We start from the raw sequence: 26186 nt of genomic DNA, 5'->3' as shown, positions 1-26186 counted from the left end.
CTAGTGAGATTGCGACCTACGCACACTACAGTTGGTATTGTAGGCAGGTAACCATGCCAAAACTAACACCGCATGTATTTAGATAATTTGTGATTATTTTTTTGGCGTGGTTGCGTCATATTTCTTTGCATACTTTCCTTTGCAGCTTACATCGATGCATGCTTCAAAATATGTACAAACGGAGCATGCAGACGAGAAGTGCCCTACTTGCTCCGTTTTGCATTCTTTGATTTGGACTCATACTCCGACCCTTCTGTGCTCCAATTTGCGTGCTTGGAGCACGGTAGTATACATTTTCAGAAACACCCAGTGTGTTCTGAAAGTTCTACTGTAATAATGTCTGTCTATGTAAAACTGCTGTAGTGTTATCAAAATGACTCCCCTGTGTTGCGATGGTACCTGAAGCTGGAGGAGCACAACCAGTCTGTCTCACTGTCCCAAATGCCACCCTATTCCCTTTATATTGCACTATTTTTGACCAAGGCCATTGTTAAAAGTAGTGCACTAAAAAGGGAATAGGGTGCTATTTGGGATGGACAATCTGTCTCTTCCAGGGAATAGGAGGAGGAGTGGGAGTTAAACGTTGGGTCAACCAGGGGTCAAAATAGGGAAGGAGCTGTGTAAATGCACCCCTCCCCCTCCCTGTGGTACTCAAAGAAGCCAGTTGACCGAAGCCTCCAATCCAGCCTAAACATAGAACTCTTGTCTCACTTTATTTATGTACTTCAATGAATCACAGCTAAAGGTATCCCTCTTGTTAATTCACTAAAACCATATAAAAGCACAGGAGGATTTTATAGGGTTATTCTTAGTGGTTTCTTCACGTGTGTTATTGTAGGCTATGTTATTGTATTGCTTTCTAATGTTTTCTATTTGGATCATCATGGAGGCTTAGCAGGTGCCAGCAAAGGCTTAATGTGGTCTTAACAAGGTGTGTGTGGGCATGTGTTTTCAGGACATGTGGTATTTCTGTGTGTTTTGAGTTGAGGAGGATGCTGAGGCTGCACTGTCTAGCCGGCCCCGTACCAGGAACCACTCCATAATGTATTAGATTACATTTTTTGCATGAGAGAGTGTGATATGAATTACCTCTGGCAGGCGCCAGGGACAACCAGGAAAAATGTGCCCTGAGGGCAGTTCTCTCTCTCCCAGTGGGTGAGGCAGGCGGGCCATGGTGATGCCAATCTCTAACAGACTGGCGGCCGTGCCCATTGGCCAGACCAGAGTAGGGCCGTTTGGTGCAGAGCCAGAACATCTCACTCTCTCTCTATCTGAGAGGCCCAGCAGGCCTTGACTTGATGAGAGGCAGGATGACAGGAGGAAAATCCTCTCTAAAAGCTTAAACTCACCACCAGAGCTTTTATACTGGTCCACACTAAAGTGGTCAGTTTGCAGTAGGGCTGTGACAATACCAGTATCGTGGTATTTGTTCCATGGCATAAAAGAAAACACGAAGCAGACCAAACACTTTGGCCCTTTTAAAAACCTGCTGTATGTAAAATATTGTGTGCGTTAGCTTGGTAAAAAAACATAATGGTGTTTGTTTCCAGCATTAGGGCTGTTTTCCTGAAGAAGTTAAATCCACTTCATGTTTTGTTTTCTTGCCACAATACTAACGAGTATCACAATACTGGCATCTTCCCGGCCATAGTTTGCAGTGCATCTTGTGAACATTGTTGAAGTAAATTCTAATTCTTCCACAGAATTGCAAGCGGTGAACTTTCTACATTTGTGGTCTACAATGGTTTAATAATTGACTCATGGGGTATGCAGGTCTAGGTGAGAGGTATTTAGGCTTTTACACAGTTCTAAACACCAGCAGGAGTAAAGATTGCACCCCCTGCCTTTGACCTTTGACCCTCCAGTATGTAGGCCTCAGGGGCAACCCACGCTTGTGGAAGACACAATGCTGCAGATAACTATTGAGTACTGTATTTCTACTCCTTTACAATCCCCCTTTTACGCTGCATTCTTCACTAAATAAAAACTTTTACGGTGGTGCTCAGCCATACAGAGTCCGAGTTTGGATTAAGAGCCTGCATTCAGACAGCAGCTTTTTGTCAACAAGAGTAGAGGAAGAAACACCCCTCTTACGGTCTCTCTCCTCTGTCGCTCTCTCTCTCTCCCTTTCCATCCAGCTTTTCCCCCTAAGCTCTGACATTCTGGCACCTGTTTTCCTCACAAAACTGTTAATTTATCACTGAATTATTAACTAACAGCCCACAATGTGACTGGGGGGTTGCCATGGCAACACGTGGGTGTGTGTATGCAAGGAGGTCCACAACGGCAAAATTGTTGGTCGGGCCAATGAATATTGTAAGAGATAAATATGATACAGCAATCACATGCTGCCCTGAAAAGGAGGGGGACTAATGTGCATTACTCTTGTTTATTTTAGGAGTGTTTATCCGTCATAACAGAGAAAATATTATACTGTACTATGGTTCAGGGACCAATTTTTTTTTTTTTGTAAAGAACTCAGTGGAAAAGAGAGAGCGAGGCCTGTAATGTTAATCAGTGGTTCTGACTGGGACTGGCTGGGGAGGGTTTGAGGAGACCGGATTAATCTGTTCTGTTCCACGTCGCCTGCTCCCTCCTGCCATCCCTCACCCCTGCCTATCTAAGCACTAGAACACAGGGCTTCTATCCAATATGCCTCATATTTTACCCGATTCTACTCCATTCCCCGAGAGCCAAAGGCTAAAAGCTCCATATAGAATGAATAAGCTGCAGACGGTTGAACACTACATCAATGTAAATGAGATCAAGTTGGGATCCACATCTGGGATGGGATAAATTTCCCATCGTTGAGGACTAAACTCTACAGATTCTCTGCTGTCTAGCTGTCAACTTGGAGAATCTTCTTTTATGCTGTCGCTTTGTGAGATACATAAAAATCTGTAAGTTATAGTATTGTCCTTTACAAAACAGCCCTTGGTTGGGCCCCAAATGACACCCCATTCCCTACAGATCCTGGCCAAAAGTAGTGCACTATATAAGGAATAGGGTGCCATTTGGGACGCAGATAAGTTCTTCTACCTCCTCTACTGGTCCATCCCAGTAAACCTTCATGGCCAGGGCTCAGGCTGCCTGCAGGCAGGCTCTATAGAAATACCCAATAAAAGACGAACGCTTTGGTATGGAGTGGGCTGGACGGACAGACAGACATCCTCTATCTATCAACCTGTTGAAAGGCCACATGAGAGACTACTAGATTTACCTTTATTTAACAAGGCAAGTCAGTTAAGAAAAAATAGAACAAAGAGACTACTATATCTCTCAGGTCCTGAGACTGCTGTCTAACAGGCTAGCTTTACTTCAAATACCACCAATGAAGGTTTTATTGACGGAGTGACTGATCATCTGACTACGGGTGTCGTTGCCATCGTGGATATTAAACGGGTCAGTGTGGATTCCTCAGCAGTGTTGGAAAACAATCTTGTTCTTGCCCCCCATGGAGACATGTCTTAGTTGAAACTATAAAAACAAAACAAAATGAGAGACATGACTGGTTTACCCTGCCTGTCTGGCCCGCCATGCTCTGATAAATGTGGAACACATTATTGTTTTTTATAGAACTCTCAAACCTACATACCAATCTAACAGAATGCACATGGCAAAAAATTCCTTTTGAAAAGAATGGGGAAGTGAGTTAATTCAGGAGCGTGTTGATAAAGTAAAAAGACATAGCTAATGGGATTAAGGGAATACAGCCTAATTTAGGATTCTGGTTGTTCATTAGTGGAAGAGACATGAGTCTAGAGAGTCTTCTCCCCAGAATGCAAGACTAGATAAAGTACAGGAATGCCCTCTAGACCATGATAAATAAGTTAAAACACAAACTAGCTAGCTACTATCAGATGGTAAATTGTCCTGTAGGTATAACCTACAGTACTCTGTGAAAGGCCAAGGCTTTGATTCTAGAAATAGCTACTCCGACTCCCTCCTTCCTTTGTAGTGTGTGTTTTTTTAAATGCCCATCCATGTTATTCTTAAGTATTCTATCGAGAGATAAAGAACTTTATTCCTGTTAGTATTCAGCAGGGTGGAGCACATGGACTCCTTTGTACGCTATTGAAATCCCTTTGTAAGTGCCGTGTTTGCTAAAATGGGGCTGCAATGTGAGCGTTTGGCAAGCGCCTCAGGTCTGGCCGCCTGGGCCAGTGAAAGTAGATCTGTGTGGAGTCAGGGCAGGAACAATGAGAGGTGAATAGGGATGATGACTGGAGGAATTTCTTCCACTCCAACTCTCTCAGCAGGGCTTCTCCTCTCAGCCCAGCACCACTCTCTCTCAGCCCAGCCTCCCTCCACAAGGCTGCATGGGGCTAGGAAGACCATAGGGGTCAGGGGAATGGAGAGGAGGAGGGGTTGGGGGAAGAAATGGCAGTAGCGGTTCAGATGGGAGGGAGCGGGTCACAAGTGAAGCAGATGTGTCTGTGAGAGCTTTGGGAACGCCAGTAGGAGCTCTGTTAACTACCCCCACCCCTTTAAACGCCAAGTGTTCCTACAAACGTGCAGCAGTACAAAGAAGCATGAAAACGATTACCATCCATGACACCAAACATAGATACAGTATTGTATGTGGACAAGATGAACAACTGTGAGAATCCCCTTCTCAGAATGACATACAGACAGTGTGACATTACTTAGTGCATTCACAAGACTCATCTGTGGATTTAACAAGATCAGTTTTTGACAGGCAGTCGGAGCTTGATCATTATGATGACCTTTTCACCTCGTGCTGAACATCTCCGATGTGAGCGTTATACAGAGCATTGCATTAAGCTACAGGCCTGGCCGTCTGGCTCTGCTATGTCCATACAGGCAGATCTACTGCTCCCTCCTCAGCCTCCATAAGTGGAACCGCAGCCATGGGTGATCCTATTAGGGGAGGGGGAGGGAGGGAGAGTGTGTGTCCTAAATGGATTGTTAGTATGGATTTCCGGGTCTCTGGGGGGTTGGCTGTGGGTTAATGGCACATTTGATCTAGTCTAGTGTGTTGGTCTGGGTAATGAAAAGTGTTGCCCACCTAAAAACATGCAGGAGGAAGGGAGATGTGTAGCAGAAACATGTCGACTAATGCTAGGGTCTCTAGACTGGCTATGATTTATGCTGATAAAATTATATGATTGTTTCCGAGAAGTTTTATATGATTCCTCTCATCTTCAGCTGTATCTACGTTTTCTACCATGTTCTTATTTCTTTGGGTCTTGCACAGACTTTCCTACAGTAGATGATTAAAACGTACAGCACAATGGATATTCAATACTTTGATTAAATCATTCCTTCAAGAGTCAAATGAAATCCAGACAAACCACAGAGATCTGGTTTGGAGACAACCATGCATGCATCCCAAATTGCACCCTATCCTCTATATAGTGCACTACTTTTGACTAGAGCCATATGGGCTGTGGTCAAAAGTAGTGCACTATAAAGGGAGTAAGGTGCCATTTGGGACACAACCCATGTGAAGTAGGTTCGAGATGAGCCCTGACTGGGGAATAAGTTTAGTTTGGACACTGATTTATGAGTGTTTGTTGCTCACCAGTTCTGTCATCAGTTCTGTTCTATTTTTAAAAAAAAAGTTTATTTAGAAAATATTTTCTTAACTCTTAAAACTGCATTGTTGGTTAAGGGCTTGTAAGTTAGCATTTCATACAACACCTGCTGTATTTGGCGCATGTGACAAATTAAATTTGATTAGTTTATTTTCTCTGCAGCTTATAATAACTCTGAACAGATGGCTTCAAACATTGACTCTCTGAATGGAGTAAGGTACTAGAGGGAGTGGCTACATTTGGGAAGCTAATATTGGGACCACTATGGCATCACATTCCTCTGTTTTTAGTACCTAAAGGCAAACCGAGGAGAGAAGGAGTAAAAAGAAGTACAGTCTGTCACTGTGTGCAAGGCAGAACCTCTAGAGATTCTGAACAAATGTTGCTATTGTTTTCAACATTTTCTAACATACCACTCCAAAAAATGCTGTCCCTCTTGGGAACATCTGCTTTTGTTTTCAAGACTGCAAAAACCTCCCACTGTATAGAAAAGAGGTTCTCCTTTTGGTGTTTAATTTAGCCAGCCTGAGGAAGAATCACCATGAGAACAAGCACAGCAAGGCATCTTGTTTTGCCTCTAAACAGTGACATAAGTATAAATGAATGACTGTTCCATACCTCTTCCAGTATGAATCACCATTTCTCAAGGTGGTGAAATGTATGTAGCTGCCATCAATGAATGAATGTAGGTGATGTAACTGTCATAATTACCAGGCTCATCATCTGCCCTGAAATCATGATAACAGCCCGATGGCTGTCACACACAGCCTAGCCTCCAGGCGAATCTACAGATCTACAGCTGACGTGATTTAGTGTCCTGTGGTGCCCTGAACTGCAGCCAAACCGCCAGGCAGACAAAATTCCGGATCATGCAGTAAATTAGCAGTAGTGAAAGGATCGAGGCTGAATCGGCTCCGAGGTCTCTCTGCCTCTCAGAAACAATCTCTCTTTCAGCAGTGCTCTCTATGCACCAGGCTCAGACTAGAGCAGGGTGGGGTTGAGAGAGGTTCGGCATTGGTACACACACTAATAGATAGACATATATGTATGCACATTGACATTGTACACTTACTGTATACATCATAGAAGAATTATGTATATTTTAGACAAGCTGTATATAAACTCATGAACTCATACTTACCTAAAGGGCCCTACTATGATATATTATGGCAAACATCTCCTAGTATGTTTAGTTGATAACGGTACAGTATTTGAAACATGCAAATAGACCTAATGATTTGTAAATACAGACTTCCTGTATAGCCCGTCATCCATTGGCCCTATAGCATTTTTAGCTAAATATGATTTGTCTATTTGAAGAATTTTGCATATATTTTGTTGTGACTTCAAAGTTATGTCCCTAGGGCTGTGGAGGTCACAAAATATTGTCAAGCAAATAACTGTCGGTCTCACGGTAACGGACCGTTAATTAACATAAACACATTTAGTATCTCCTGGCTTCCACACAAGCCACTGATGCAATAAATCCATTTATTGTAGATAGGTCTAAAGAAACATAAAATGAAAAAATTGTAGTCCATTTCAGAAGAACAGAATAGCATACTCTGACTTGTCCTGATGTGGCTATGCCAAATGGCTGTGGGATACACTAGTTCATTTTACAGACAAGATTAGCTTAGAATTCTGTGGCATTATTTTATAGTATGAAGAATACAATTGAACAAAGCTGATTTAAAATGGAATGGATATTTTCTCCAAACGATTTGAGGGAGTGCGCACTATTCCGTGTAGAGCGAAAAATTAGGTGCTCCTATATTCATTTAGAGGTATTCATTTAGTTGTTCTATTAACGTTGGGCCATATTTTGATTGTAAGGTTGCATGATATGACTAATGATGATTTAAAAAAAACTTGTTTGAACGGCATGAGCTCTGCTTAGTTTTTTTGTGTAGGCTGTACCCACTTCATCAGTCTCTCATTCATAATTTGATAAGCACTTGCTTAGTCTGGGACAGTTCTAGGATGCAATAGATCCCAAACCACTAGCATAATTTTTTACGCAATGTTGCTGATGCAACAGATCAGAAAGTTTTAGCTTAAATGTTGAGAAACTATTAGGTTATAACCGTCCGGTCCAGGCAGATTGTGTGTACACCGTCCACTGTGTGAGTTTCACAGATGTGACGCGGGACATGTTGGTTACCCTGAGACAGTCCCAGTTAATGCCCTGGCCCCTAACCTCATCAATGTGACTGGGGCAGATGGAGTTTCCAGAGGACCAAGAGAGAGAGAATGCACCATGCAACCTGTGGTGGAACTTCTGATTGTGGGTGGCCCTGACATGAGGGGTACTACAGTATGGAGGGACTGCCAGACAGACAGCCATACTCCACTACAGAGGCCTTGGGTCTTCCACTCCCCAGGACAGGTAGGCACGCTGACCAGAGAGATGCCTGCTCATAGAGGACCTGGTGGGTGTTGAACACTCCTCTTCCAGTTCCACAGTAGAGAGGAGGTCCCTCCCTGTACAGTCCCTGTCGAGGGAACCCATACCCTGTAAAACGCCAATCTCTCTGAGCAGCCTGAGCCTCCCTGAATCCGTCTGCACATCAGAACGTTAACTTGGCTCCCGAAGTGAAGTCATTGTTTTTATTAGAAAGAAAAGTTTTTCATCAGCCAGGCCTGGACTGGAGCAGAACTGTAACTGAACCCAACTGGAGGCTTCCCCCACTGAGACAGGCTGCAGACAGGCCTCACTCCTACATCCATCTCTCCCTTTCACTGAAATTACTAGAGAGACCACAGTACCATATAATGATTTTAGCACTATGTTCCTATACCAAATTGTCTGGACTGGTGCAGTCCTTGGTGTATTGGCTTGGCTATCTCAAGGTCACTGGTACAATTCTGGCTCAGACTTGCTATCAGACTTTCAAACATCAATATTTCTATGCTTCTCAGACAACTCTCAGGAAATTGACCTCTGACTCTCAGTGCTATTCTTCAGGAGCTAGTCATTTCAAGCAACGCCCATCTTCTTCCCTCTGATATGGAAAGTGAGTTTCCACTGTGAGTTTCTTGATGCGCTCTCTGTCGTCGGACTACACCGAACATATACACCTATAAATAGTCCCAGTTTCAAACACGCATTTGCGGTCAGAGTCTGTTTCCATTTTTATGCGGATATATTCATATCAAGTCACAATATACAGTCACAACAGTCATTATATACTGAACAATAATAAAAACGCAACATGTAAAGTGTTGGCCCCATGTTTCATGAGCTGAAATAAAAGATCTCAGACATTTTCCATATGCACAAAAAGCGTATTTCTCTAAAATGTTTTACACAAATTAGTTTACATCCCTGGTTGTGAGCATTTCTCCGTTGCCAAATAATCCATCCACCTGACAGATGTGGCATATCAAGAAGCTGATTAAACAACCATATTCAGCAACTTCACACAGCCTGATCAATTATATGCGAAGGAGATGTCGCACTGCATGAGCGAATGGTGGTCATACCATATACTGACTGGTTTTCTGACCCACACCACTACTTTTTTGTTAAGTTATCTGTGACCAACAGATGCATATATCAAATAGTATTAGTCACATGCGCCGAATACAACCTTACAGTGAAATGCTTACTTACGAGCCCCTAACCAACAATGCAGTTTAAAAGAAATACTGATAAGAAATAAAATAAACAAGTAATTAAAGAGCAGCAGTAAAATAACAATAGCGAGACTATATACAGGGGGGTACCGGTACAGAGTCAATATGCGGGGGCACCGGTTAGTTGAGGTAATATGTACATGTAGGTAGAGTTATTAAAGTGACTATGCATAGATGATAACAACTGAGTATAGCAGCTGTGTAAAAGAGGAGGAGGGGGCGGGGCAATGCAAATAATCTGGGTAGCCATTTAATTAGTTGTTCAGGAGTCTTATGGCTTGGGTGTAGAAGTAATTTCGAACTCTCTTGGATCAAGACATGGTGCTCCGGTACCGTTTGCCTTGTGGTAGCGGAGAGAACAGTCTATGACTAGGGTGGCTGGAGTCTTTGAACATTTTTAGGGCCTTCCTCTGACACCGCCTGGTATAGAGGTCTTGGATGGCAGGAAGCTTGGCCCCAGTGATGTACTGGGCCGTTCGCACTACCCTCTGTAGTGCCTTGCGGTCGGAGGCCGAGCAGTTGCCATACCTGGCCAGTAAGGATGCTCTCGATGGTGCAGCTGTAGAACCCTTTGAGGATCTGAGGACCCATGCCAAATCTTTTCAGTCTCCAGAGGGGAAATAGTTTTGTCGTGCCCTCTTCACGACTGTCTTGGTGTGCTTTGACCATAATAGTTTGTTGGTGATGTGAACACCAAGGAACTTGAAGCTCTCAACCTTCTCCACTGCAGCCCCGTCGACGAGAATGAGGGTGTGCTCGGTCCTCCTTTTCCTGTAGTCCACAATCATCTCCTTTTGTCTTGATCACGTTGAGGAAGAGGTTGTTGTCCTGGCACCACATGGCCAGGTCTCTGACCTCCCTATAGGCTGTCTCGTCGGTGATCAGGCCTATCAATGTTGTCATCGGCAAACTTAATGATGGTGTTGGAGTCGTGCTTGGCCTTGCAGTCATGAGTGAACAGGGAGTACAGGAGCAGACTGAGCACGCACCCCTGAGGGGCCCCTGTGTTGAGTATCAGCATGGCAGATGTGTTGTTACCTACCCTTATCACCTGGGGGCGGCCTGTCAGGAAGTCCAGGATCCAGTTGCAGGGGGAGGTGTTTAGTCACAGGGTCCTTAGCTTAATGATGATCTTTGAGGGCACTATGGTGTTGAATGCTGAGCTGTAGTCAATGAATAGCGATCTCACAGGAGTTCCTTTTGTCCAGGTGGGAAAGGGCAGTGTGGAGTGTAATGGAGATTGCATCATCTGTGGATCTGTTGGGGCTGTATGCTAATTGGAGTGGGTCCAGGGTTTCTGGGTGTTGATAATGGTGTTGTGAGCTATGACCAGCCTTTCGAAGGACTTCATGGTTACAGATGTGAGTGCTACGGGTCGGTAGTCATTTAAGCAGGTTACCTTAGTGTTCTTGGGCACAGGCGCTATGGTGGTTTGCTTGAAACATGTTGGTATTATAGACTCGGACAGGGAGAGGTTGAAAATGTAATTGAAGACACTTGTCAGTTGGTCAGCGCATGCTCGCAGTAAACGTCCTGGTAATTAATCTGGCCCTGCGGCCTTGTGAATGTTGACCTGTTTAAAGGTCTTACACGGCTGCGGAGAGCGTGATCACACAGTCTTCCGGAACAGCTGATGCTCTCATGCATGTTTCAGTGTTATTTGCCTCAAAGCTAGCATAGAATTAGTTTATCTTGTCTGGTAGGCTTGTGTCACTGGGCAGCTGTCGGCTGTGCTTCCCTTTGTAGTCTGATGGTTTGCGAGCCCAGCCCTGCCGCACGCTGGTATCAGAGCCGGTGTAGTGCGATTCAATCTTAGTCCTGTAATGATGCTTTTCCTGTTTGATGGTTCGTCGGAGGGCATAGAGAGACTTCTTATAAGCTTCCGGGTTAGAGTCCCGCTCCTTGAAAGTGGCAGCTCTAGCCTTTAGCTCAGTGCGGATGTTGCCTGTTATCCAGGGCTTCTGTTTGTGGTATGTACGTACGGTCAATGTGGGGACGACGTCCTCGATGCACTTCTTGCCAATGACTGATGTGGTGTACTCCTCAATGGCATCAGAGGAATCCTGGAACATATTCCAGTCTGTGCTAGCAAAACAGTCCTGTAGCTTAGCATCTGCTTCATCTGAGCACTTTTTTATTGATCTAGTCACTGGTGCTTCCTGCTTAAACTTTTGCTTATAAGCAGGAATGAGGAGGGGAGAGCTTTGTATGTGTCTCTGTGTGTGGAGTATAGGTGGTCCAGAGTTATTTTTACTCTGGTTGCATATTTAACATGCTGATAGAAATTTGGTAAAACTGATTTAAGTTTCCCTGCATTAAAGACCCTGGAGCGCCACCTCTGGGTGGGCGTTTTCTTGTTTGCTTATGGCGGAATACAGCTCATTCAGTGCTGTCTTAGTGCCAGCCTCTGACTGTGGTGGTTTGTAAACAGCTATGAACAATACAAATGAAAACTCTCTAGGTAGGTAGTGTGGTCTACAATTTATCATGAGATACTCTACCTCAGGCGAGCAATAGCTCGAGACCTCCTTAGATATCGTGCACCAGCTGTTATATATCTGTATTCCCAGTAAGGTGAAATCCATAGATTAGGGACTAATTTAATTAATTTCAATTGACTGACTAACTCAGTAAAATCTTAAATTGTGGCATGCTGTGTTTATATTTTTGTCCAGTATAATTAATGTTAATTCCTGTGGAGGTATGCTTGCTTCACATACTTTATTCAATAGACAGAATAATTTACAGTTTTTTCCTCACTCGAAGAAAGGCTACATTAAGTGATTTGTATTTCTATGGGGTATAGTGCAGAGTCGGTGACAAAAGGTTTTTTATCAAGTGTGGATTTTTCTGCTCTTTTTACGTTGTATTGCTCTTATTAGTGAATGTGGGAAACATCTCCACTTCACTGATCCTCAACACTGGGGCCCCACAAGGGTGCGTGCTCAGCCCCCTCCTGTACTCCCTGTTCACCCATTACTGCGCAATAAAATGCAAATTATTTACTTAAAAATCATACAATGTCATTTTCTGGATTTTTGTTTTAGATTCCGTCTCTCACAGTTGAAGTGTACCTATGATTTAAAAAAAATTACAGCCCTCTACATGCTTTGTAAGTAGGAAAACCTGCAAAATCGGCAGTGTATCAAATACTTGTTCTCCCCACTGTATATCAAAGCTGGGACCGAGAGACTGAAAAACAGCTTCTAAGGCCATCAGACTGCCTACATTCAGACTCAAAATCATCGGCCACTTTAATAAATGGATCACTAGTAACTTTAATAATGCCACTTTAATAATGTTTACATATCTTGCATTACTCATCTCATATGTATATACTGTATTCTATACCATCTATTGCATCTTGCCTATGCCGCTCGCTCATCACTCATCCATATATTAATATGTATATATTCTTATTCCATCCCTTTACTTAAGATTGTGTGTGTTAAGTAGTTGTTGTTGAATTGTTAGATTACTTGTTAGATATTACTGCACTGTCAGAACTAGAAGCACAAGCATTTCACTACACTTGCGTTAACATCTGCTAACCATGTGTATGTGCTAAAAAAAATTGATTTGATTCATGACATCACAGCAGGAGCGAAACGCTCCTTGTGAATGCCAGTTACTTAAAAGTTTAAAGTTAGCTAGTTAGTGTGATTCTAGCCTTCGTCTAATTTACCGCAGGCTGCGTCTCTGCTGCTGTTTTATTCAACCTGGCTCATTTTGTAGTCCCTTTATTATACTTCAGAGAAACGGCTTGCCTCGGTAATAGATACTGGTACGTCTGCACTTTTGGTGTAATTATAGTGAAAATGGCTGTTGTCCTATAAACTTATGGATATCAATTGATGTCTGATAAATAATTATTTATCAACAGATCTTATAAACTAGATGGAAAACAACTATAGTAAAAGATGTACGACATTCAATGACCTTTCTTTTTATTTGTTAGATTTTTCTCTTCCTGTTGCTCGGACGATTAACCAGAGCATAGGTGTCTTATACTAACTGCATATTTCCCATTTCTCTCCTCTGTCCTCTCTGTCTGTCCAGATGAAGCTGTGGAACAAGTACAAGGTGACCAGTATTCCCTCGCTGGTGTTTGTGGATGCAGCCACAGGGAAGGTGTTGTGTCGGAACGGACTACTGGTGGTGAGAGATGACCCCAAAGGTAAATCTCCTCAGTCAGACTGAGCCTCAGCAATGAGGACTGCGCCGGAACACAGACACACACACGCGCAAACAAGCATACAGTTTATTACATGAAAAATGCCTCGTCAGAATTTCATATTGCGAAGTTTCTGTGCCACATCCTTCACCAGTTGGAGAGCTGGCCATATTTCTCAATTTGTGTCCTGTTCTGGTATTGCATGAATATTATAAAGTGCCCTTTCTTATTCCCACATCTGCAGACCTATAATTTCCCAGCTTTTAAGTGGGAGGCTGCCTGTTCGCAAGAGCAGACTTGCATTCCTTTCTGGTACATAAGAGGATGTCCTCTCATGGCCCAAAAAAATCACAATATTTTGACATCCTGCTCTTTAGAGCCCTAATTGCACAACATGTGAAAGGCCCACTAGTCAGAGAGGAGGTGTTCCAAAAAAGGTCCAAATACAAATTCCATCTAGACACCGTTGCCCAAGATGGCACACAAAGCAATACATACCTCGGCCTAAACACCAGCACCACAGGTAACTTCCACCAAGCTGTGAACGAGCTGAGAGACAAGGCAAGAAGGGACTTCTATACCATAAAAAGGAACATCAAATTTGACTTACCAATTAGGATCTTTCAAAAAATACTCAGATCAGTTATAGAACCCATTGCCGTTTATGGTTGTTAGGTCTGGGATCTGCCTGCCAACCCATAATTCACAAAATTGGACAAACACCAAATTGAGACTAAAATATCCTCAATGTACAACGTAAAACACCAAATAATGCATGCAGAGCAGAATTAGTCCGATAAGCGCTAATGATCAAAATCCAGAAAAGATACGTTAAATTCTACAACCACCTAAAAGGAAGCGATTCCCAAACCTTCCATAACAAAACCATCACCTACAGAGAGAGAAACCTGGAGAAGAGCCCCCAAAGCAAGCTGGTCCTCGGGCTCTGTTCACAAACAGAACCCACAGAGCCCCAGGACAGCAACACAATTAGACCCAACCAAATCATGAGAAAACAAAAAGTTAATTACTTCCAATGTGTCAAGTAATTAACAAAAAAACTGAGCAACCTGGAATGCTTTTCCACAAAGAATTTGAAAGCAAACCCAATTTTGATAAACTCCCATATCTACTGGGTGAAATACCACAGTGTGCAATCACAGCAGCAAGATTTGTGAATTTGTGACCTGAAAAGAAAAGGGCAACCAGTGGAGAACAAACACCATTGTAAATACAACCCATATTTATGTTTTATTTATTTTCCTTTTGTACTTTAACTATTTGCACATCATTACAACACAGTATATACAGTGGGGCAAAAAAGTATTGTCAGCCATCAATTGTGCAAGTTCTCCCACTTAAAAAGATGAGGCCTGTAATTTTCATCATAGGTACACTTCAACTATGACAGACAAAATTAGAAAAAAAATCCAGAAAATCACATTGTAGGATTTTTAATGAATTTATTTGCAAATTATGGTGGAAAATAAGTATTTGGTCAATAACAAAAGTGTATCTCAATACTTTGTTATATACCCTTTGTTGGCAATGACAGAGGTCAAACGTTTTCTGTAAGTCTTCACAAGGTTTTCACACACTGTTGCTGGTATTTTGGCCCATTCCTCCATGCAGATCTCCTCTAGAGCAGTGATGTTTTGGGGCTGTTGCTGGGCAACACGGACTTTCAACTCCCTCCAAATATTTCTATGGGGTTGAGATCTGGAGACTGGCTAGGCCACTCCAGGACCTTGAAATTCTTCTTACGAAGCCACTCCTTCGTTGCCCGGGCGGTGTGTTTGGGATCATTGTCATGCTGAAAGACCCAGCCACGTTTCATCTTCAATGCCCTTGCTGATGGAAGGAGGTTTTCACTCAAAATCTCACGATACATGGCCCCATTCATTCTTTCCTTTACATGGATCAGTCGTCCTGGTCCCTTTGCAGAAAAACAGCCCCAAAGCATGATGTTTCCACCCCCATGCTTCACATTAGGTATGGTGTTCTTTGGATGCAACTCAGCCTTCTTTGTCCTCCAAACACGACGAGTTGAGTTTTTACCAAAAAGTTATATTTTGGTTTCATCTGACCATCTGACAATCTCCCAGTCTTCTTCTGGATCATCCAAATGCTCTCTAGCAAACTTCAGACGGGCCTGGACATGTACTGGCTTAAGCAAGGGGACATGTCTGGCACTGCAGGATTTGAGTCCCTGGCGGCGTAGTGTGTTACTGATGGTAGGCTTTCTAACTTTGGTCCCAGCTCTCTGCGGTCATTCACTAGGTCCCCCCGTGTGGTTCTGAGATTTTTGTTCAGCGTTCTTGTGATCATTTTGACCCCACGGGGTGAGATCTTAAGTGGAGCCCCAGATCGAGGGAGATTATCAGTGGTCTTGTATGTCTTCCATTTCCTAATAATTGCTCCCACAGTTGATTTCTTCAAACCAAGCTGCTTACCTATTGCAGATTCAGTCTTCCCTGCCTGGTGCAGGTCTACAATTTTGTTTCTGGTGTCCTTTGACAGCTCTTTGGTCTTGGCCATAGTGGAGTTTGGAGTGTGACTGTTTGAGGTTGTGGACAGGTGTCTTTTTATACTGATAACATGTTCAAACAGGTGCCATTAATACAGGTAACGAGTGGAGGACAGAGGAGCCTCTTAAAGAATAACTTACAGGTCTGTGAGAGCCAGAAATCTTGCTTGTTTGTAGGTGACCAAATACTTATTTTCCACCATAATTTGCAAATAAATTCATAAAAAATCCTACAATGTGATTTTCTGGAGAGAAAATAATTCTAATTTTGTCTGTCATAGTTGAAGTGTACCTATGATGAAAATTACAGGCCTCTCTCATCTTTTTAAGTGGGAGAACTTGCACAATTGGTGGCTGACTAAATACTTTTTTGCCCCACTGTAGATGTAATATGACATTTGAAATGTCTTTATTCTTTTGGAACTTCTGTGAGTGTTATGTTTACTGTACATTTTTGTTTATTTCACTTTTGTTTATTATCTACTATTATCTACTATCTATCTATTATCTATTATCTAACATATGCTTCCCATGCCAATAAAGCACTTGAATTGAATTGAATTGTGAGGGAGGGTGGAGAGAGTAGGCATGGTGGCAGTAGAACACGTGGTGCAGGGGAATGGATTTCACGAGCTGAACTGTATGACAGATCCTCTGTCTGTCTGCTTAATGAATCCCAGTCTCCATCCCAGCCCACAGTAGACTGCACACTCTATCATTCCCATGATTCATTAACATCAACTAGATGTGGTAAAGAAGAGATTCATCCATCCCCTCCTCTTTCAGAGTTATTAGAGGGTAGCGGTAGCAGAAAAGGGGTGTGTTTGTTGTAGTGAAGAAGGGAGATGGGGGTTACAGGCGGGGTAGTAATAGTTTGAGGTAGGGGGGGGGGGGCGGGGGGGGGTTGAGATTCAGGACCCTCTTTCAGCATTGTGAAAGGACCTAGCTGTCTTGAGTGGCAGAGTGGAGGAGAAGTTGCCTGCAGCACCAGGAAGGAGTGCACTTATATAGTGTGAATGGGGACAACAATAAAGGGCTGCAGAGGCAGTGGGGATGTGTCAGCCCTGTCTAATGAAGGCCTATAGAGGCAAGCCCACATAAAGGAACCTTTACAGCCCTGTCTAATGAAGGCCTATAGAGGCAAGCCCACATAAAGGAACCTTTACAGCCCTGTCTAATGAAGGCCTATAGAGGGAAGCCCACATAAAGGAACCTTTACAGCCCTGTCTAATGAAGGCCTATAGAGGGAAGCCCACATAAAGGAACCTTTACAGCCCTGTCTAATGAAGGCCTATAGAGGGAAGCCCACATAAAGGAACCTTTACAGCCCTGTCTAATGAAGGCCTATAGAGGGAAGCCCACATAAAGGAACCTTTACAGCCCTGTCTAATGAAGGCCTATAGAGGGAAGCCCACATAAAGGAACCTTTACAGCCCTGTCTAATGAAGGCCTATAGAGGGAAGCCCACATAAAGGAACCTTTACAGCCCTGTCTAATGAAGGCCTATAGAGGGAAGCCCACATAAAGGAACCTTTACAGCCCTGTCTAATGAAGGCCTATAGAGGGAAGCCCACATAAAGGAACCTTTACAGCCCTGTCTAATGAAGGCCTATAGAGGGAAGCCCACATAAAGGAACCTTTACAGCCCTGTCTAATGAAGGCCTATAGAGGCAAGCCCACATAAAGGAACCTTTACAGCCCTGTCTAATGAAGGCCTATAGAGGCAAGCCCACATAAAGGAACCTTTACAGCCCTGTCTAATGAAGGCCTATAGAGGCAAGCCCACATAAAGGAACCTTTACAGCCCTGTCTAATGAAGGCCTATAGAGGCAAGCCCACATAAAGGAACCTTTACAGCCCTGTCTAATGAAGGCCTATAGAGGGAAGCCCACATAAAGGAACCTTTACAGCCCTGCCTACAGAGCTTTATTTATGATTAAACCTTATTATTTGGTCCTCCCAAATGCATCTCTAGTGCTTGACACTAACAATGAAGACACCTTGAAAAAGAGAGAGGGAGTAAGGCTGGCAGCGCTCCCTGTCCCTGTATGGGAAATTGAAAAGCATGGCTTTCAATAATCATTCAAATCTAATTTTGCATCTGTTGTGCGGCCCCATTTCCAAACACAGATGACATGGATTACAAAAGAGCTTGTGAGTAGGAGGCACACTGGGTTTAGACGTGTGTATGACAAATGCTGGGCACATGTGCATGTATTTAATATCTAATAGCTGTGCCAGGGGGATGGAGAGAGTGCTCTGGTTTTGAATGGGGAGTTTCTCACACACAGAAAAAGCTCTCTTCTCTGTTCACTAATCAGACCCTTGTGTCTCTATCCTTTCTCCCCAACACCAAACCCTCCCTCCCACCCTAATTCTCCCTCATTCCCTCACCCCCTCTTCACCTCTGTCCTTTTCTCCCTCCTCCCCCTTACCCCCCCCTCTCTCAGGCCTGGAGTTCCCCTGGGGGCCCAAGCCCTTTGCAGAGGTGGTGGCCGGCCCTCTGCTCAGGAACAACAGGCAGACGACAGACATCAGCTCATTGGAGGGCCACTATGTGGGAGTGTACTTCTCAGCACACTGGGTAAGTGGTGGGGCGGGGGCCGGGAAGGACACACACATGCAGGGAGGGAGGGAAAGGACCCTCATTTTCCTTTTCAGGCATCCAGCTGCCCCCGATATGAGCAGTAGCCTTATGAAAACAAAGGCATCAGTGAAAGCCAGGGCGGGGCGGCAGGGCACAACGGGAGGAAACACAGCAGCCGGTAGCCAGGAATGGACAGAGTAGTTAGGAGAATTCCATTGTCTGGGACTACAGTAGCTAGTTATTCCACTCCTTGCTGTCATCACCAACTAGTGTCCTTTTAAAGTGAGCAGTGGGCGTCCGATCCATTGTCTCTGTCAGTGCTGGGCTTGCCCATCCGTGTGAAGGTCGTGACTTGGTGATGCATGAAAGGCTTGTGTCACTGATGAGCTCAGCTGATGACACACACACACAAAGGCCGCAGACGCCCCTCCAGCTGCCAGTGATGCCTTCAGCTCCAGAGACCAGTCAGCACCAAGCCATAACGCACTGACTGGTCCACTTTCCAAACCAATACAAATTTGTACATTTTATTTGTCACAAGCTTCACAAACAACAGGTGTAGACTAACAGTGAAATGTTTACTTACAGGTCCTTTTTCCAACAATGCAGAGTTAAAGATAAAATAGAAATAGTGACATGAGGAATAAATACAGTGAATAACAATAATGAGTAAAAATAGCATGGCTACATACAGGGAGTACCAGTTCCAAGTCAATGTGCAGGGGTATGAGGTAATTGAGGTAAATATGTAAATACAGTGAGGGATTTTGTACGTTTGCCCACTGACAAAGAAATTATCAGTCTATAATTTTAATGGTAGGTTTATTTGAACAGTGAGAGACAGAATAACAACAAACAAATTCAGAAAAACGCATGTCAAAAATATTATAAATTGATTTGCATTTTAATGAGGGAAATAAGTATTTGACCCCCTCTCAATCAGAAAGATTTTTGGCTCCCAGGTGTCTTTATACAGGTAACGAGCTGAGATTAGGTGCACACTCTTAAAGGGAGTGCTCCTAATCTCAGTTTGTTATCTGTACAAAAGACACCTGTTCACAGAAGCAATCAATCAATCAGATTCCAAACTCTCCACCATGGCCAGGACCAAAGAGCTCTCCAAGGATGTCAGGGACAAGATTGTAGACCTACACAAGGCTGGAATGGGCTACAAGACCATCGCCATGCAGCTTGGTGAGAAGGTGACAACAGTTGGTGCGATTATTCGCAAAAGGAAGAAACAAAGATTCTCCCTCGGCCTGGGGCTCCATGCAAGATCTCATCTCGTGGAGTTGCAATGATCATGAGAACGGTGAGAAATCAGCCCAGAACTACACGGAAGGATCTTGTCAATGATCTCAAGGCAGCTGGGACCATAGTCACCAAGAAAACAATTGGTAACACACTACGCCGTGAAGGACTGAAATCCTGCAGCGCCCGCAAGGTCCCCCTGCTCAAGAAAGCACATATACATGCCCGTCTGAAGTTTGCCAATGAACATCTGAATGGTTCAGAGGACAACTGGGTGAAAGTGTTGTGGTCAGATGACACCAAAATGGAGCTCTTTGGCATCAACTCAACTCGCTGTGTTTGGAGGAGGAGGAATGCTGCCTATCACCCCAAGAACACCATCCCCACCGTCAAACATGGAGGTGGAAACATTATGCTTTGGGGGTGTTTTTCTGCTGAGGGGACAGGACAACATCACCGCATCAAAGGGACGATGGACGGGGCCATGTACCGTCAAATCTTGGATGAGAACCTACTTCACTCAGCCAGGGCATTGAAAATGAGTTGTGGATGGGTATTCCAGCATGACAATGACCCAAAACACACGGGCAAGGCAACAAAGGAGTGGCTCAAGAAGAAGCACTTTAAGGTCCTGGAGTGGCCTAGCCAGTCTCCAGACCTTAATCCCATAGAAAATATGTGGAGGGAGCTGAAGGTTCGAGATGCCAAACGTCAACCTCAAAACCTTAATGACTTGGAGAAGATCTGCAAAGAGGAGTGGGACCAAATCCCTCCTGAGATGTGTGCAAACCTGGTGGCCAACTACAAGAAACGTTTGACCTCTGTGATTGCCAACAAGGGTTTTGCCACCAAGTACTAAGTCATGTTTTGCAGAGGGGTCAAATACTTATTTCCCTCATTAAAATGCAAATCAATTTCAAAAAAATTTGACATGCGTTTTTCTGGATTTTTTTGTTGTTATTCTGTCTCTCACTGTTCAAATAAACCTATCATTAAAATTATAGACTAATCATTTCTTTGTCAGTGGACAAACATACAAAATCAGCAGGGGATCAAATACTTTTTTCCCTCACTGTATATAATTACAAAAGCTAAGACAATGGAGCCGGAGGGAACGGCTGCCGTTTTATGGGCTCCTAACCAACTTTGCTATTTTGTGTGTTTTTATGCATTGTTTGTAACTTATTTAGTACATAATGTTGCTGCTACCGTCTCTTATGACCGAAAAGAGCTTCTGGATATCAGAACAGCGATTACTCACCTCGAACTGGACAAAGATTTTTTCTTTAATGAGTCCGACGCGAAGGGTGTACTGTTTCTCCGAGACCAGACCCAAATCCCTGTCATTCGAGTGAAGAAAAGACAGCGGTACAGGGGGCGGAGATCGGGGTGCTTTGTGAGAATTCGTCAGCGAGTGCGTAACCCGCCTCTACCATCTGGCCAATGTGAAATCTCTGGAGAATAAACTGGATGAGCTCCGTTCGAGACTATTCTACCAACTGGACATTAACTGAAATATGTTATGTTTCACAGAGTCGTGGCTGAACAACAACACGGATAATATGCATTTGGCTGGATTTTCCATGCATTCGCAGGACAGAACTGCTCCGTCCAGTAAGACGGTAGTGGTGTGTGTCCATTTGTCAATAACAGCTGGTGATCAATGTCTAATATTAAGGAAGTCTCGGTATTAACCGCCTGAGGTAGTGTGGTGTACAGCTTATCATGAGGTACTCTATCTACCAAGAGTTTTCATTTATATTTTTCGTAGCCATCTATTTACCACCTCAAACCGATGTTGGCACTAAGGCCGTACTTAACAAGCTGTACAAGGCCATAAGCAAACAAGAAAATGCTCATCCAGAAGCAGCGCTCCTAGTGGCCGGGGACTTTAATGCAGGCAAACTTAAATCTGTTTTACCTCATTTCTCCCAGCATGTCTCCTGTGCAACCAGAGGGGGGAAAAACTCTAGACCACCTTTACTCCACACACAGAGATGCATACAAAGCTCTCCCTCTCCCTCTATTTGGCAAATCTGACCATAATTCTATCCTCCTTATTCCTGCTTACAAGCAAAAACTACCAGTGACTCGCTCAATACGGAAGTGGTCAGATGACGCAGATTCTACGCTACATGACTGTTTTGCTAGCACAGACTGGAATATGTTCCGGGATTCATCCAATGGCATTAAGGAGTATACCACCTGAGTCACCAGCTTCACCAGTGTATCAACGACGTTGTCCCCACAGTAACCGTATGTACATATTCCAACCAGAAGTCATGGATTACAGGCAATATCCGCACCGAGCTAAAGGCTAGAGCTGCCGCTGCCGTTTTCAAGGAGTGGGACACTATTCCGGACGCTTATAAGAAATTCCGCTATGCCCTCAAAAGAACCATCAAACAGGCAAAGCGTCAATACAGGACTAAGATTGAATCCTACTATACTGACTGATGCTCATCGGATGTGGCAGGGCTTGCAAACTATTACGGACTGCAAAGGGAAACCCAGCCGCGAGCTGCCCAGTGACGCAAGCCTACCAGACAGGCTAAATGCCTTTTATGCTCGCTTCGAGGCAAGCAACACTGAAGCACCAGCTGTTCTGGACGGCTGTGTGATCACGCTCTCCGTAGCTGATGTGAGCAAGACCTTTTAAACAGGTCAACATTAACAAGGCTGTGGGGCCAGACGGATTACCAGGACGTGTACTCCGAGCATGGTGGACCAACTGGCAAGTGTCTTCACTTGACATTTTCAACCTCTCCCTGACCGACTCTGTAATACCTACATGTTTCAAGCAGACCACCATAGTCCTTGTGCCCAATAAATCAAAGGTAACCTGCCTAAATGACTACCGCCCCTTAGCACTCATGTCGATAGCCATGAAGTGCTTTGAAAGGCTGGTCATGGCTCACATCAATACCATCATCACACTGCCCTTTCCCACCTGGACAAAAGGAACACCTATGTGAGAATGCTGTTCATTGACCACAGCTCAGCGTTCAACACCATAGTGCCTACAAAGCTCATCACTAAGCTAAGGACCCTGTGACTAAACACCTCCCTCTGCAACTGGATCCTGGACTTCTTGACAAGCTGCCCCCAGGTGGTAAGGGTAGGCAACAGCACATCTGCCACGCTGATCCTCAACACGGGGGCCCCTCAGGGGTGCGTGCTTAGTCCCCTCCTGTACTCCCTGTTCACCCACGACTGTGTGGCCAAGCACGACTCCAACATCATTATTAAGTTTGCTGACAACACAAAGGTGGTGGCCTGATCACCGACAACAATGAGACATCCTATAGGGAGGAGGTCAGAGACCTGGCAGTGTGGTGCAAGGACAACCACCTCTCCCTCAATGTGAGCAAGACAAAGGAGCTGACCGTGGAGAAAAGGAGGGTCGAACAGTCCCCCATTAACATTGGGGCTGTAGTGGAGCGGGTCGAGATTAAATTTCCTTGATGTCCACATCATCTACAACAAACTATCATGGTCCGAAAACACCAAGAAAGTTGTGAAGAGTGCACGAAAATGCCTTTTCCCCCTCTGGAGACTGAAAAGATTTGGCATGGGTCCCCAGATCCTCAAAAGGTTCTACAGCTGCACCATCGAGAGCATCCTGACCGGTTGCATCAGCGCTTGGTATGGCAACTGCTCAGAATCCGACCGTTAGGCGCTACAGAGGGTAATGCCTTCTGCCCAGTACATCACTGTGGCCAAGCTTCCTGCCATCCCTGTTCTCTCTGCTACCGCACAACAAGAAGTACCAGAGCGCCAAGTCTCGGTTCAAAAGACTTCTTTACAGCTTCTACCCCCAAGCCATAAGACTGCCAAACAATAAAATTGCACCCCGGACTATTTACATTGACCCCCTCCCCCCTTTGTTTGTACACTGCTGCTGCTCGCTGTTTGTTTATCTATGCATAGTCACTTTACCCCTACCTACATGTACAAATGACCTTGACTAACCTGTACCTCCGCACATTGACTCGGTACCAGTACCCCCTGTATATAGCCTCGTTATTGTTATTTTATTGTTACTTTTTATTTAATTTTGTGTTACTTTTTATTTAATTTTTCACTTAAGAAAATAGACAAAATAAACGATTCTCTTTCTTGAACTGCATTGTTGGTTAAGGGCTTGTAAATCAACATTTCACGGTAACATGGTATGGTACCTGTGATACCTGTTGTTTTCAGCGCATGTGACAAATACAATTTGATATAGTTGTTATGTGTATTATTTTAAGGCTACATTCCCCTCTCTTAACAGTGTAAATTCACCACACCATTAATAGACAGTTCCAAGCGTGAAATGGCCAGCACTTGGCCATTGGATTACTTTTACCGACAACCTGAAGTGACCCTCGACAGGATAGAGTAGGTGACCCAGTTCCTCACTGACTTTACCCTCGTCACTAGCTATGTATGTGTGAGCGCTGTGTTTGTGTCACTGAGGCTGAGAAAGAAAAGGAGGAAATGGAGAATGGATAGAGAAAATATACTGTAAGAGGGAGAGACTGAGTGAGACTGGTCTGGTTTGTTTTCTTCAGCCACAGATCTGCCACCGCTGGCACTCTGATACCATCTTAATGCCAGCCGCTCTGCTCCTCCACGCTCGCACGCACTCATGGAGGGAACACAACACACACACACTAGACCAGAGACTATGAAGTCATTCTCCCTGCTTGACTTGAGAGGGCTCTCAAAATACACACTCACAACAACAAATGCCTCCAAGCCAAGACCATCCTGAGTTCAATCCCGAGCACTTAGGTTCTCACATTTGAATGGCCCAGGAAACAAAATGTAAATGTTAGTCCTGGTTCCTGGTGAAACATTGGAGTGATGTACTGTAGAGAGACAGTCAGAAAACACACCCAAGGCCATGTTATATATCTATATATTTATATATCTATATACAGACATACAGTTGTATAGGGTCAGATCAATATAGGTCATTCTGGAAACTGTGTTTGTGTTGTCCCTGCAGTGCCCTCCATGCCGCAGTCTGACTCGGGTGCTGGTAGAATCATATCGCACTGTGAAGGAATCGGGTCAGAAGTTTGAGATGGTGTTCGTCAGCGCTGACAGGTGAGACTCAGTGTTGCAGTATTTCCTTCATACACATATACACACTCTGTCTCGCGCTCTCTCTGTTGCTCTGTTGCTCTCTCGCTCTCTATCGCTCTCTATCTTGCTCTCTCTCACATACATACATTATATATATATATATATATATATATATATATATATATATATATATATATACACACACACACACACACACACACACTTTTTTTGTCCATTAAAATAACATCAAATTGATCAGAAATACAGTGTAACATTTGAATCGACTGAATAAACAGAGTTGACAGTGGCTCTAAGGGTTGTTTTGTGTTTGTCAACCAACGCAGGTCGGAGGAGTCCTTTCAGCAGTACTTCAGTGAGATGCCTTGGTTGGCAGTCCCATACTCAGACGAGGCCCGACGATCACGACTCAACAGACTCTTCGGAATACAAGGTACAACACTATCTCTGATGTCTCCTCCTGTACTCATACACTGTAGTCCTCCTGGACATGAGGCTCAGAGTGAGTATCAAACACTAACTGTCTGGCCAAATTATGTGTTGATGTGGAGAAGCGGACTAATGGCAGCCAGCTCTACTGTTTGCTGTTCTGTGCTGGGTAGGGAACAGTGAACAGATAGCCCTCAAGCTAAAGGAATGTGGGCTGGTAATCAAGTTTACTGTCCCGCTCACTGAGTAAGGGTCATTTCTCTCTCTCGCTCTGCCTTTTTTTCCTTCTTCCCAAGGCTTTTTTTCTATAACCCACCCCCCACCCCCGTCTCTCGCTAATGCCCCCACCATCAAGTCTGTCTGTCCGTCTGTCCGTCCGTCTGTCCGTCCGTCCACAGGGGAGTAGTGTGGTTGTAGTCAATGTGCTGGCTCATTGCCTTTTCTGCCTGAATGTTAAGAATGCTTGCAGGACTAGTCGATACTGCCCCGCTTCCCCATTCAAACCCCTGTTATTCACACTGGCCCCCACCCATCACCACACACACACCCTTCCTCCCAGCCAAACACACACTATGCACTCTGTCTGTTTCTGATAAGGCTGTTTAATACAGCAGTGAGATTGTAATCTGAAAGACTGTGGGAGAGAAAGGGGTCGGGGGTTATGAAAAATCTCCTGAACAGGGAACGCGGGAGTCTGAGCAGAGAAATGGATGGAGAGAGACAGAGAGCAGAGGCAGCTCAGAGCCTCTGAGGGACTTTAAGCTCCTCCATACCACACAGATAAACAGTGGGAGAGAGACAGCCATATGTGGTGAGAGTAACTGGAAAACATGGAAGAATAGGAGGGTGAGGTGGCAGAGTAGCAAGATCTTCAATTCATGATTGTTCTCTCCCTGTTTCCATCTTTCTCACTTTCTTTTTTCCTTT

The 26186-nt window shown here is 44.2% G+C and overlaps 1 protein-coding gene across 2 annotated transcripts in view; it reads left to right on the top strand.

The window, feature by feature from the left end:
- The window catches only part of LOC109905713 (nucleoredoxin), an 85040-nt gene that overhangs the window by 47869 nt on the left and 10985 nt on the right, over positions 1-26186 (top strand). For both annotated transcript variants that reach the window (XM_020503248.2, XM_031790846.1), the window contains exons 2-5: positions 13257-13374; positions 18349-18482; positions 24733-24833; positions 25157-25263. In XM_020503248.2, coding sequence (XP_020358837.2) covers positions 13257-13374; positions 18349-18482; positions 24733-24833; positions 25157-25263 — 460 coding nt within the window. The remainder of the gene's footprint in view (positions 1-13256; positions 13375-18348; positions 18483-24732; positions 24834-25156; positions 25264-26186) is intronic.

This window comes from Oncorhynchus kisutch, linkage group LG15, assembly GCF_002021735.2.
Source record: "Oncorhynchus kisutch isolate 150728-3 linkage group LG15, Okis_V2, whole genome shotgun sequence".
Taxonomy (NCBI): Eukaryota; Metazoa; Chordata; class Actinopteri; order Salmoniformes; family Salmonidae; genus Oncorhynchus; species Oncorhynchus kisutch.
Note: the sequence above shows the minus strand (reverse complement) of the source record. Positions and strands in the feature narration are given on the sequence as shown.